General features: G+C 41.2%; 1 protein-coding gene across 2 annotated transcripts in view; it reads right to left on the reverse strand.

Annotated features, from left to right (window-relative positions):
* Positions 1-13,106, reverse strand: part of GRK2 (G protein-coupled receptor kinase 2) — a 37,220-nt gene that overhangs the window by 11,635 nt on the left and 12,479 nt on the right. Inside the window, exons 3-14 of one of the 2 annotated variants that reach the window (XM_063289042.1) lie at positions 12,365-12,438; positions 10,958-11,164; positions 9,543-9,617; positions 9,098-9,159; positions 6,527-6,578; positions 5,811-5,902; positions 4,142-4,241; positions 3,252-3,330; positions 2,993-3,123; positions 2,139-2,233; positions 1,137-1,244; positions 906-972 (exon numbers count right to left, since the gene is read on the reverse strand). In XM_063289042.1, coding sequence (XP_063145112.1) covers positions 906-972; positions 1,137-1,244; positions 2,139-2,233; positions 2,993-3,123; positions 3,252-3,330; positions 4,142-4,241; positions 5,811-5,902; positions 6,527-6,578; positions 9,098-9,159; positions 9,543-9,617; positions 10,958-11,164; positions 12,365-12,438 — 1,142 coding nt within the window. The remainder of the gene's footprint in view (positions 1-905; positions 973-1,136; positions 1,245-2,138; positions 2,234-2,992; positions 3,124-3,251; positions 3,331-4,141; positions 4,242-5,810; positions 5,903-6,526; positions 6,579-9,097; positions 9,160-9,542; positions 9,618-10,957; positions 11,165-12,364; positions 12,439-13,106) is intronic. The other variant, XM_063289043.1, reaches the window with a different exon arrangement.

The following is a 13,106-nucleotide window of genomic DNA, read 5'->3' on the forward strand; positions in this document are numbered from 1 at the left end:
CTGGCCTCCATGTCCAAAAGGGAGGTATTGGTAGGGTTGAGGGAATCCCAAAGTCTGCAGAAGCTGAACTTAAAAAAAAAGAAAAGAAAAAACCTCCAGTGAGGAGAGAACAAGTTTTATAGTCATGAAACACCAAATGAAGCCAGAAAACCAGGTTGTCGGGAAACAAAAGGGGACACTACCGAGCTCAGCATAGCTGGCCGATTAACAATGAACAAGCACACTCCACAATACCATATTTTGTAGATGGTCCTACTTATTTAAAATACATTGTCTTATTTCTGAAATTTTGATTAAAACAAAATACATTGTTTTATTTTTCATATTTTGATTATTGTTGAGAATCAAGAATGTTTCACATTCTGAATTTTCAACAACAGTTCTCTGTGATGAGGCACTCTTATTTCCTGTTTTCTAAGTAACAGAGGTGGCTGAATGACAGTGAAATTGCCCACTGGTTTTTGGGAGGCAAAGCTACAGCCAAGCGGAACTTCTGTTCAGGCTTCTTAGGTCTTAATTACACCTGCCTGCCCAATATAAAACTGAAACTCCCAGACTTGGAAAATGAATTATGAGGCAATGGAAGAAAATCTTAGGTTAAATACTTTACCAAAATACTCAGTGGTGATGGAATTAGCAGGGAACCATTTTCAGAACAAATGCCTGGACAGAGGTTCAAATTCACATGAAGTTATCAAGTAGGCACACAATATAAGCAGTGGGGGAATCCAGTTGTTGACCTCTGCAAGGATTCCAATATACCCTTCGAGGTGAGGACTGGTTTAATAGAGGGGGTAGAGATCATTTTTGTAGAAGAAAAGGAGTGAGAGATGCACAGTTCAAAGATGGGAAGACTGGTATCAAGGCTTACCCCTTACTGAGTTTAACAAACAAAAGTAACTTACCATAGTGAGAGTCATGCGATCAATCTCATGTTTGTCTTTAGTCTTGTGCTGTCTAAAAGGGCTATGCCTGTGACAAGAACAAGGAGAATGTCAAAGGCAATTTCAGGACATTTCTCCTTCCTACTCTCTTGCAGTGCCAACTACTCCCATTAGTTTCTCCTGCCAATTACATCTCATCTCACTGATAATGCTTCCACATACTGGACTTTCCCAACGTATTTGGCCACTTACCCCCTCAGTAGTTTGAAGAGCATGCAGCCTAAAGAGAACCAATCAGCACTGCTATCATAGGCCACACCTTTCTGCAAAACCTCTGGTGCCATGTACCCGTGTGTGCCACTGCAGGGAGGACCAAACCAAGAATCAGAAGAAGCAGAGCATCAGGCTAGAGACCCTTAGCAGGATGTGTCAAAGGAAAACAGAATTTAACTTACTTGTGCATCAGAGATTTGCACTGCACTTCTTGAAACTTATTTGGTTTATAAATGGAAGCAATTACTAATTCCTCCTTGCATTACATTTTAAAATTATAATTATGATCTGTGGGAGTGTGTTTCTAATAAATACTTAATGGAAGTGGCTAGATGAGTTTGGTGGTTAAACCTGTGTGATGAGTTTGGTGGTTAAACCTGTGTGAAAAGGTCTTTATTCACCAGCCAATGTAATTAATTATTTTGGTATTGGTATGTGGGCTAAAATTGCCCACATACCAATACCAAAATAATTAATTACATCAGCTGGTGAATAAAGACTTTTCACAAAGGTTTAACCACTAACACTCTGAGAACATCCCTTTACCTAATCATCTATAGGCAGAAAATGCAAAAGGCAGATTCCAAGTCAGGAGATTGGAATGCTGCAATATGTTGATCCATGTTTTTAGTTTCTATGTATATAGCCATTATGCAATGTATACATGATGGACAAACTCAGCTAGAAGCATCTTGGAATGATATCACTCCCTATCGCAGGTAAGTATGAGCATGTAAATTGATTTAGAGGAAGTGAGGCAAAGTGTTTCAAATTTTCCAGATATTTTGAACTAACCCTTGTCACTGAGCATCCTGAATGAAGGTGATGGACACTGAATTCTAAAGCATCTGGAGGGCACAATAACTAAAGAAGCTGAGGAAGAAGTGGGGTGGGGAGAGAAGCATGTTCCCATATTTATTTGTTATAAATTAGTTGTATGTAGAGTTCCTGGGCAAAAAAAGATGTCTTTCAGATACTCACACACTGGCATGAGGCTTCTTCTTGGAGAAGTCACAGGCAAGTCCCAAATCTGAGATGCGGACATGACCAAACTCATCTAGCAAGATGTTGGCTGGCTGTAGGGACAGAGTAGCGTTTAACAAAAGGAGTGCTTTATTCTTATTTCTTGGACTCCAGAGTGCTACTGCAGAAATGGTGATGAAAGAGGACATGCAAGTCCAGCCTAGTGAACTTCTCTATTTTACTGTGGCCTGAGCCTCCGCAACAGCACTCTAGAGTCAACCAAATAAAGATAAATCTCTGCAGGAGAACTGAAGAAGCATTTTCCAAATTCAGCTCTGCAGTGGATAGGTTAGGTTTACAGAGGAATATAATAAAGTTATAATATACAAAACAAGCAACAAAACACGATCCCATCCTAATTCAATATGAAGCAGTAGTTATGATTCGAAGAGTGGACGTCAAATATTTTAATAATTCCAAAATACTTAGAACAGGAATGTGGGTCACTAGGGAATGTCAAGGTATTAGAATATTGTTTTAATTTCTTCAATGAAATAATTCAAACTTTAATCAAATTTCCATTTTCTAAAGGAGACGACAGAGCTTGATTTTAGGGTTCTCTGATCAAAACACCTCAGACACATGATGTTGGCTCTTAGGCAAGAAATGGAAGATCCACTTAGCAAGAAATCCGAATGCATTGAGAAAACTATCTTTCATCTGCAGAGAGGAATGCGATATTGAAACCCCATACCTGAACACCAGCAATTGACTTTCCTTCTGAAAGAAATGGTGGCTCAGTAATGGTGATGGTGGCTCTGCTGGACCATTATACAGCAATGGGGCTGGCTAGAAGAAAGGGATGTGCTCACCTTGAGGTCACGATAAACCACAAAGCGATTGTGCATATGTTCCAGACCCAGGATGATCTCTGCTGCATAGAAACGCATCTCAGTCTCCGAGAAGACCCCATGCTGGGAGAGGTGATAATGTAGATCACCCCCTGCAAGGAGGAGAGGAAAGAACTATGTGATGGAACAAGACACAGCAAGGGGTGGAGGAATCCTTTAGGAAAGCACATGAGGATGGCAGAGAAGAAGGGGCTCTTAGAGGCAGGATCCTGGCTCTCACCATTCATGAGGTCCAGGATGAAGCTGAGCTTGTCGGGTGTTTGGAAGGCATATGACATGCACACGATGAAGGGGCAATCCTGGCAGGGATCCAAAGAACAAAGTTACAACAGAAAAAACAATAAAGAAACGGTATGCATGCACATACTGTATACTGATCGATGCATTTTGGCTTATTCTCACACACAGTTCACCTCTGGAATCTTTGCTGCACATTCTACAATCGCTAATACATCCTGTGTACACATTTCCTACCCGACTCATACAACTACACACACATACCTGCATTTGACAATCTTGTGAAAATGAGCTGTGTAATAAATCACTCAGTCCCGTGCCTCACAAACTGCTGCCGCCTCTTGCATTGACCATACATCCCCATTCCACCATTTCTGCAGAGTGCCTTGCACCAATGTCTACACACCTTCCTTGCTTTCTCACAACCTACTGTGAACACTTGCAACAGTTTCCATCTCCTCCTGAGTTTCTTACACGCTAAGAAACCGCCCTGCCTGTCTTCCTCTCTCTTAGCATCCTCCACACACAACTCGTGCCCTCCTCTAGCTTTTAGACATGCTACACCGCACCTCTTACTCTTTCCTGCACAGGCATTTCTGCATCCACGCATCCTATCCCTGTTACACTCCCAGTCACATACTCAACGCTGCCGCCTGCAAGTATCTTCTTCCCTCTCCATGATGGGTGGGTTCATCGAAATATCTACCACACCCATGCCAGCTTTGATTTCAGGTCCCTCAGCTGTCACTTGTATGTTTTTAGATTTCTCTTCCTTCCTCTTCTCTGCCCACCAGTGACTTGTATAGTGTAGGTTCAGAGCTTGTGCATTCTCTTCACTCCCCCCCCCATTCCTCACAGAGTAGCCAAGCTCACCCCGGTGCTGACAAGAGACAGCATGATGCGTTCGTTCAGAGCCAGCGTCTCCCCCTGCTTCATCTTAATACGCTTCTTATCAAGACACTTCATGGCGTACCTATCAAGAAACAGAAGAGGTCAGAAGCAGAATGATCTCAGGGTTACATTTTTGCCAAGAGTATCTGACAGTGCTCCTATCCATGAAATCATCCCTGCAGATGCCCCTCCAAACATAACCATGCGACAGCACTTCTTCCAATGAAGCTGACTATAGCCTTATCATGCTCTTTCTGAATAAAGACATGTCCTCCCCTTTAGGAACTTCAGATGTGAATGAAAACACATTCTAAATTGGATAAATATAAATTTGATAAGCAAGCAAGCCAGCCAGCAAGCAAGCAAATACATTTTCTCTGATCACAGATGTCCCTACATCTGTGTTTCTCAACCCTCGCCACTTTAAGATGTGTGGACTTCAACTCCCAGAATTCCCCAGCCAGCATGGCTGGCTGGAGAATCCTGGGAGTTGAAGTCCACACATCTTAAAGTGGCCAAGCTTGAGAAACACTGCCCTACATTATCCTATGTTTTCTAAGCTTTCCTTTTATCTCCATAACAACCCTAAACAATAACAGTCCAGCTTGCCAACAACTGGAAAACTGTCCGGTAATTTTCCAGCTGGCTCCTGCTCAGGATGTGGAGGGGAGGGAAAGCAGTCAGTTTTTTTTCTGCATTATATTTGGCCTGGCAGGACAGTAACTGAATTAAGTTGTTTAGAGGAGGGACATTTTCCAAGGCAGCAATAAAGAAGCACATGATCAACTCCACAAGGGATGCATTGTAGAGAAAATGTAAAGGTTTTAAAGGAAGCTGGAATTTTCTTAAATTAGTGATATTGATTTTATTTATTCTGGGCTTCTATGCTGCTCCAGACACTGAGCGGTTTATATATCCTATTCCGTAAATAAGATTTAAAATATATATAACATCATCATCAATTTACTTTTTTCCCACTGAGGAACAATGTAAGAAATCAATCTGAATAAAACCCAACTATAAGAAGGAACAACATTCATGACGTATCTGCCTGAGGCCTGCTGCAAAACCCTGGAGGGTTGGGGCCATATGGATTTCAGGAAAAATGGGCAGATTGAGATGTGCCCTTAACTATTTGAGTTGCTGCATTTTAGACCAGCTGCAGCTTCTGAGGCATCGTCTAGGACAGCACCACATAAGAGTGCATTGCAATAGACAGAGGTGACCAAGGCAAGAGTTACTGTGAGGAGGACAAAATGCTTTCTTGAGTCCTGCAAGCCAACACAACAGAAGGCAACTATTGTTCACTTTAAGCCTAGCAATATACACATTTATATTTGAGAAGACAGCACATTTCTCTTGTCCTACACAATTCTCTTTATCGTCATTCAACCTGAAAGGAAGTATTGGGTGGCTAATGGATGGAGAGCATAGACTGGGGGGAAAAAGGTCTGAAGGATCTCCATCTGAACTTGTTTGGATAGTTTATACATCAAGTGACGCTCTGCATATATTGCTAGCACCGATTAAGGTATTACATCAAAAAGGAAGTGGGAACTGCCAGTTAGTGGGTCTGAACCTTTGTCCATCATTCTTGACTTGCTCTCCTACAATTCTCACCACAGCATGACAAGACAATCCCACATATTACATTTTGCCCGTGTCTGCTTTCCGGCAGCCGTAGACCTCGCCAAATCCACCACGTCCGATGATCCTATGGACACTGAAGTCATTCATGGTCAGCTAGATCCCATAAACAGCAAAGGATTAAAAAAAATAGGGGAAAAGGAACAGAGAGCAAAACAAGAATGTTAACTTGAAATGAGCATAATCTTGTTTCCGTAGCACTGTGCAAGCACCTTTGTATCCCTAGGCTTATTATTACTAGATCTGAACTGCCTTCAACACATACTTCCCTAATTTTTGGTCACAGCTGCTTGTGAGTCTTTTAATTCTGAAGAGGTGTCACTGGGTAGGCTAAACTCATATCTTGAAACAGGAACTGGTAACCTGTAACTCCTTAGATGTTCGTAGATACCAGCTAGCATTATCCAGAACAGTGGGAGTTGTAAGTCCAGCATCTCCAAAGCAAAGGATTTTCTGTTCCTGTTTTAGGATATTGAGCATGAGACTGGATTCATTTCATAAACACTCACAGTGCTCTAGTTCATTTACCAAATGAATAACAGACAATCTTTTTTTAGCTACAAAAACTGTGAGCTTCTTAGGGCTGGGATCTCCTTTCTCATTGCATTGTGAGTGCTCTGCAAATCCTGTACATTCTGCATGCTATAATAAAGTGGCCACTGTCTCATGACGGTCTTTATCACAACCTCAAAAATGCCCTCCACAACACTAGACACTCACGTGAATGTTCAGCTCCACATTTTTCCACTGGCAGAAGCGTGTGAATTTGTCACTAAAACAGAACAGGAGGAATAATAAGACAGAACTCAGAAATATAAACAATTTCTCTTGCAGTTGACTTCAGTCCCCAATCAGTGCATCACTATTGTCAGAGAATCCTTTAGCTAAAATCTCTATTTACAGAAATTTTCATTCCAGTATGCCAGAGATGAAAGAGTATAGGAGGCATTATAAAGGCAGTACAAGCAGAGGGTGTTATAGCAATGGGAGCTGAAAAGGCAACAATTCAGACATTTTAATGTCATTTCCCCATAGCTACAGTGACCTTGGATGCTTACCTCTAGTATCCAGGTGCAGTTAATGAATGCCAGATTGGTTAATGGGAAATGAGGCATTATCTCTATCAAACTATGGAACAGCATGCCAACCTGGCTTGCATCACTGAATCTGACTGGATGAAGTGGGGGGGGGTGTTCATCTCTTCCAGATGTGTCTACCTGGCTATCTTGTATACCAGCAGCTTAAGTAGTAGAAACAGTTTGAGTCTATAAAGACTATCTCTTTGATCAGTCCAACGATCAGCCAGTTTTGACTGCCTGCATTATCCCATTTGCCTCCCTGCCTAAGCAGAAGGAGGTGGTCTTGAGTACAGGGCTCAAGTCTTGAGGGAAAGTTAATGCTCAGACTAAGACAAATTTGTTGGGTGTTGCTCAAGATGGCATGACTGCCATGTCAAACATGTTCTTGCCTCAAATTATAACTCTCCCAACATATATGACAGAGTACACTTTGAATCTTGAGTTTCTGTAATGAATTAGGAAAGATGTGATCTACAGGAAGTAAATTATGACTAATATTTTAAATAAATGAAACGTCACATCAATAGTTAGAATGTGAATATCAGGAGACTTGAAAAAAATACAAACAGAAAATAGTAAAAATGCATATTTGGTCTTCATGCTGTTCCTGAAATCTCAGCCATCATTGCATTTGTAGAATGTTGTCCAATAGAGTCTTTTTAATTATTAAAGGATGTTTTTGTCATAGAGCCTGATTTAAAAGAGTTGGAACTTTCAAAGGTCCTCTGAGACAGACTTGATGGCAATTTGTTTTATGGACAAACTCTTTGGGTATTGAAGGCCTCCTTTAAGTACTGGGTCACATTCTCCATGAAAAACCACATTTGGTGATGAACGTTCTTAGACTGCATTGCAACTGGAAAATTTAGGTAGCAGGGGTGGCCAACAATCCTTTTTACCAGTGCACCACAACTGTGATTTTATCTGTAGAGAATGAATGTTTCTATTGTTAAGTAACATCTATACTGCACCAGTATTGTCACACATTTAAAATGTTGCTATTGGCTTTAAAGCTCTGGATTGTTAAGTATAGGTTATCAAAAATACCAGCTTTATCCATGCCAATGAATCTACTCTGGCATTACATCTGAAGGCACAAGAGATAAGGCATTCTGGATGATGGCCCCTGACTCCATCATCGTAAACCTTCAACTGGGCTCTAAAAACATACCTGTTTATCTTGATCCATAACCATGTTGTGCTTCTACTAGGACTACTGTATATATGGTAGCATCTGTTTTAACAGTTAATGTGAATTTATCAAAGTTTTTATATGTTTTGTGGTTTTTACATTTTCTTGTTTACTATTTAGGGGAGTCTAACCTAAAATGATGTTCATATAACTTTTAAATAAACAAATAAATGAAGGGAAGAGAAAAAAATAAAACGTACTGTACAAGTACATATATTCCATCTATGCTTCAAATAAACAATGCCACTTTTCTCAGGAAAAAAAAACTGACTGCATTACACAAGTCTTTTTATATACGTACACAGAAAATCACAGAATGGCTTTATAGTTATTTATTCTGAAGGAAGTTTCACTGTTATTTATAGGATCTCATTCCTATGCAGATCTGCAGACTTTAAAAGATACCATCATGTCTTTGTACAAGAAAATGCCCCAGCCACTCTGCAATGAATGAGAGGGATACTGATTTCTCTATATTACTTTTTAGATTTATCATAAGGGAATTCCCCAATAATTTCCCTCTGGAAAAGGCTCCTAAGGTTAACTAGGGGGCTCTCTCCCTCAATCCCCTTCTGACAAGGGCTCTTTTAAAACAACAAGCAACAGACCCATGCTACCTGGAGATAACAGGACTGCAATCCAAGACATACCGGGAGCCTCAGGGGAAAGCTGCTATATACCAATAGCAAATTCTGTGTGTGGGTCCTTATGTAGCCCAACAGCACGCTCCTATACAAGAAAACCAGCTGACTTAAGGAACTCTCGAAGTTTACAGAAATATTACTTTTAAAAAGCTCCACAGAAAGTTTCTAAAGGGAGATACTCAGAACAAACATCAAAAAAGCTCAGTGAGGGCCATGTAAATACGCTGAGCTGGCACTGAAGGTGGCTAGCTAAATGCTGGGGGGGGGGGGAACAGTTCTTCAGAAAAATCACAGCCATCAGGCTGAAAATCAAAGAAGGTTCACAGCATCTTTTTAATGCCAGCTATAAAGAGAGTTTATACTCCTCAGCACTCACCTCTCAATGAACTTCTGGAAGACAGACCCACGCAGATGTTGGCAGATCTCTTCAATGTACGGCTGGCAAAAGAGGAGGCAGACTTAAACACCAACAGCCTATCTATTATCCATTTCACTCACTTGTCCTGTCTCTCTTCTGGATAGCTCCAGCTGTAGGAGATGTTAACATCCCTGGCCAGGGGAATGCAAGAACACTGGCAGCAAGAGGTGTAGAAAAGATGGGCCCTACTGGTGCCAAGTTTCTTTAGATGTGACAATATTAGGAAAAGCACTTCACAAGCTATGGTTCAGACTGGGAAGAATCAGATGCAGTGAAATACTGTTCATGCTGCACAGATCTGTCTCACTCAGCAGTTTGTCCCAGGAATGCTAACATGCTTATTTCAGGGGCAAATGATAGTTTGTATGAGCTCAGAGGCCTCCTCTGTGGAAAAGGGACTTACTTGGAACAGGTCAGGCAGCACTTGCTTTTTGCTCAAACGGGTCTGCACATACTCTGTGGCTGTTTTTGAGAAGGGCTGTAAAGGATACGGAAAAACAAGTGAGTCTAATGCACAGGCGACCATCAATTTAGTGCACTTAAGATACCAGGTCAGGATGGGCAAAAACCTGGTGGGGCAGGTGTGTGTGTGTGTGTGTGTGTTGATATTCAGTTCCAACCTAGTTGCTTAGTACAGTTTTGGTAAGGAAAGTAAGAGCCAAATCATTTTCCCAAAGAACCTGGTTATGGAGAAATAGGAAGGACTAGGGCACAGTGTTTGGACTAGGCTTAACAACTGGCAGTACAAGAAGCAGAACTGGAATCAGGCCAATGTACAAGCACTACCCCTTTATCCTACACTCAGTCCTGCAGCTTGGAATCCACTTCTACTTCCTCTGCTTCACTCTGTGGGCCCCTGCATTTAGCCCATCTTGTCCGCAGACTGCCTACATAAAATTCTCCTGCTATGTTGCTAGCTCTCCCCTTTGTTTCCATTCCTGAGAACATCTTACTGCTCACCCATCCATCTATACAGGAAGGTGCCTTATACCAGATTAGATTATTTATCCTTCTAGCCCAGTATTGCTTACTTTGCAGTGGCGGCCAAAACTCTTCAAAGTCTTAGAGAGTCTTCCTCATCAGCAACTACTTGACTCTCTTAACTGGAGTTGCCAGGAATTGATCTCGAGAGTTCCTGAACACAAAATTGGTGTTCTACCCATGAGTTATGGGACCTCCGGGGAGGAAGATAAGCATCCCTGCAATGCTTACCTTCTGATCTCTGAAACTGCTCTCACTAGCAGCAATAATTCCATTCATCAATTGTTTATTCTTGTCTGATTTCAACACTAGGAATCTGATACTCATAACTGAGCTAGATATTAGAAGAGATCACTACTCCATGAATCTTCCTCCTATATCCAATATAGTGCACAATGGGATGTGACCTCATCACACAATGCATCCCCCTACTCCCTCTGCAAACAGTCAATCTGGCGCAGTGAGAACAGGAAACAGACAATTCCATATTATTTGTTATGGTATACCTGATACAAACAGGAAGAGGCTGCAGAATTAGCTATCCTAAGTAAAGAGAAAGAACTGCCTGTCTGCCGCTGCAAGAACACTGCACTTCAAAAGGGACTATCTAGGTGGCTGCCTGCGGTTCACTAATAACAAGGTCAGCCCTGAACAGGAAAAGAGCCACTGCTTGTTAGCAGCAGAGGAAAGAAAGGTCACAGAGAAAGGTTAAGAGCTGGGATAGGCCGTTCCAAGAGAACTGTGTGTGCCATTCAGTGACCCACAGAAAGTATTTTGCCTGTGAGAGGGTATCATACTGGTAGACTAGCTCCTCCCACTTAGTCTGGGGAGCCTTACATTTTCAAGGATCTCGTTCAAGGTGATTATGAAGCGGCCTTTCCGCCAATTCCCAAGGGCCTTTTCAGACTCTCTCACATGGCAGCAAGTGTCCGAAGCACTCACGTGAGAGCAGGACAACAGTTCCTTCATGATGTACATGTCAAAGATCTGGCGGCTCTTAATTGCTCGATCCTCATCAGAATCCAACTTCTCATACTTTTTGATCTGGAGAGAACAGGCACGATAATATTGGATACGCAAGATAACGTGCTTTTTCCCACAAAAGATTCAAGGCCCAGCAGATAATGCCACATCCACAGATACCATGGTCTGAATCTGAAGAATTCCAAAGCTCAGCTTAAGAACTGAGCCATCAAAATTCATTTTCTTAGCTTATTTTCTTTGAGTGGAAGGTGCAGATTACAACAGGGATGGTAGCGATGACAAAAACAGCATGGAAGCATTAATTATAGAAAGGCAAAAGGACAAGAACTGCAGTTACAGATAAAGTTAAGAAATTCAACAGTGCACTGAAAAGTAACGAATATTTCTTCTCTTCCTTGCTTTTGATATATTTTTATTTTTAATTAAGACAAGTGAATCATGTCAGCTTTTCCCAAACTGGTGTTATCTACATATGTTGGACTATAACCACAAATATTCCCAGTTAACACACCACCAACCCCTTAAATTAGACACACACACACATAAAATAAATGTAATTTTTACTTTTCTGCCTCATATTCTCCAACCAACACGACTTTCCAGAATTTTATGATTTATATCCCACTTTTCTGCTGAGAGTATAACAACTCTGACAATGCTATTAGGCTCTGCCAATCCTCCTGTATATTTATAATTCTAACTAAACTGGGAGATAAAGCAGCTGGAGGTTCATGATACAGTATTCTTTGGGTCCTTTACCTGCTACATGAACAAGACTCCACTTATTGGAGAAGGAAGGCCACTTCATCTCCTAATTACCTCAAAAATGTAAAAGGGACTTGAAATCTCTGGGTTGCTTGCTAGGAAGCTGAAGTCTAAAAGCAAGATTCTGTGCTATAAAAAGAATCAAAGCAAGGGGCTCCGTTCAGTAATTTGCAAGTGGGCTTCTACTACCTCTCTACCCACACTTCCAAATCTAGGTTCCTCCAAGCTTCAGGAGCAGACTTGGGAAATATGAAGGGGGGCTGCATAAGGATAGGAAAGTCTATTCCACCAGCAGAGTTGTCAACCCTTTTTGGAACACTTTTCACCTTGATTTCATTCTTAATGCTTATCCCCTCCTCATCTCAAGAACAGTTTGGTCTAACAGTCTCCAACCTCTCTATCCATTTCAAAGGGTAATGAATCCTTTGTGTGCTAAGCTAAAGAAGGCAACAGTGTTTAAACACTAGAATACTTTTGTCCACAGTTATGCCTCACCTCTTCATAGAATTCCACCAGTGGTTTGGCTTCCTCTACCTGATTCAAGCAGAAATCTCGGAATAGGAGGAACCCTAAAATACACAGAAAGTCAGCAATATGAAACTTATATGCCACTAACTCCCTCTACATAGTCAACTCCCTCTGCTCGTCTCATTTAGCATTTCTAGAAGGTCAAGGACTCATATGCCACCTTTATACCCTTAATACACGCAGGGGGAAACTGATCGAATATACAGTATAGGATAATGCTGAAAAATGGTTATAAAACAAGCTACAATTGCCATATTGCCTTAAAAGCATGGATCTTCTATTGCTGGATGGAACAGAAGGTCCTCTAGTCTCACAACTTGCTTCCAAATTATGGCAGCCACAAGCTATTCAATAGTCAACATCTGCTAGGATTGCCAAGATTCAGAAAGTAAAAGCTACAATGGGCCAGCAACTTCTCTTCTCCCATCCATTTAACTGCCATATTGGAATAAAAGGTTTAGGCCAACAGCAGGCAATCATGCCATGGGAAGCATAGGGCAGAAACTACAGTTGCCTTGATTCCTATTTCCTCAGCAGTTCTTTTAAAACGAATATACTCTGTGAAGCCATTGCTCATTTTACTATGATTTTTTGACTAAGCTACAACTGGCTGTATTTGCACAAACTAAAACATAAACTATGGTTTACAAAGCACAACGGTAAGATTCTATTCTTAGTAAAATATTAAGTTTGGGAATATTAAGTTTGG

The sequence above is a fragment of the Candoia aspera genome, chromosome 1 (assembly GCF_035149785.1).
Source record: "Candoia aspera isolate rCanAsp1 chromosome 1, rCanAsp1.hap2, whole genome shotgun sequence".
NCBI lineage: Eukaryota > Metazoa > Chordata > Lepidosauria > Squamata > Boidae > Candoia > Candoia aspera.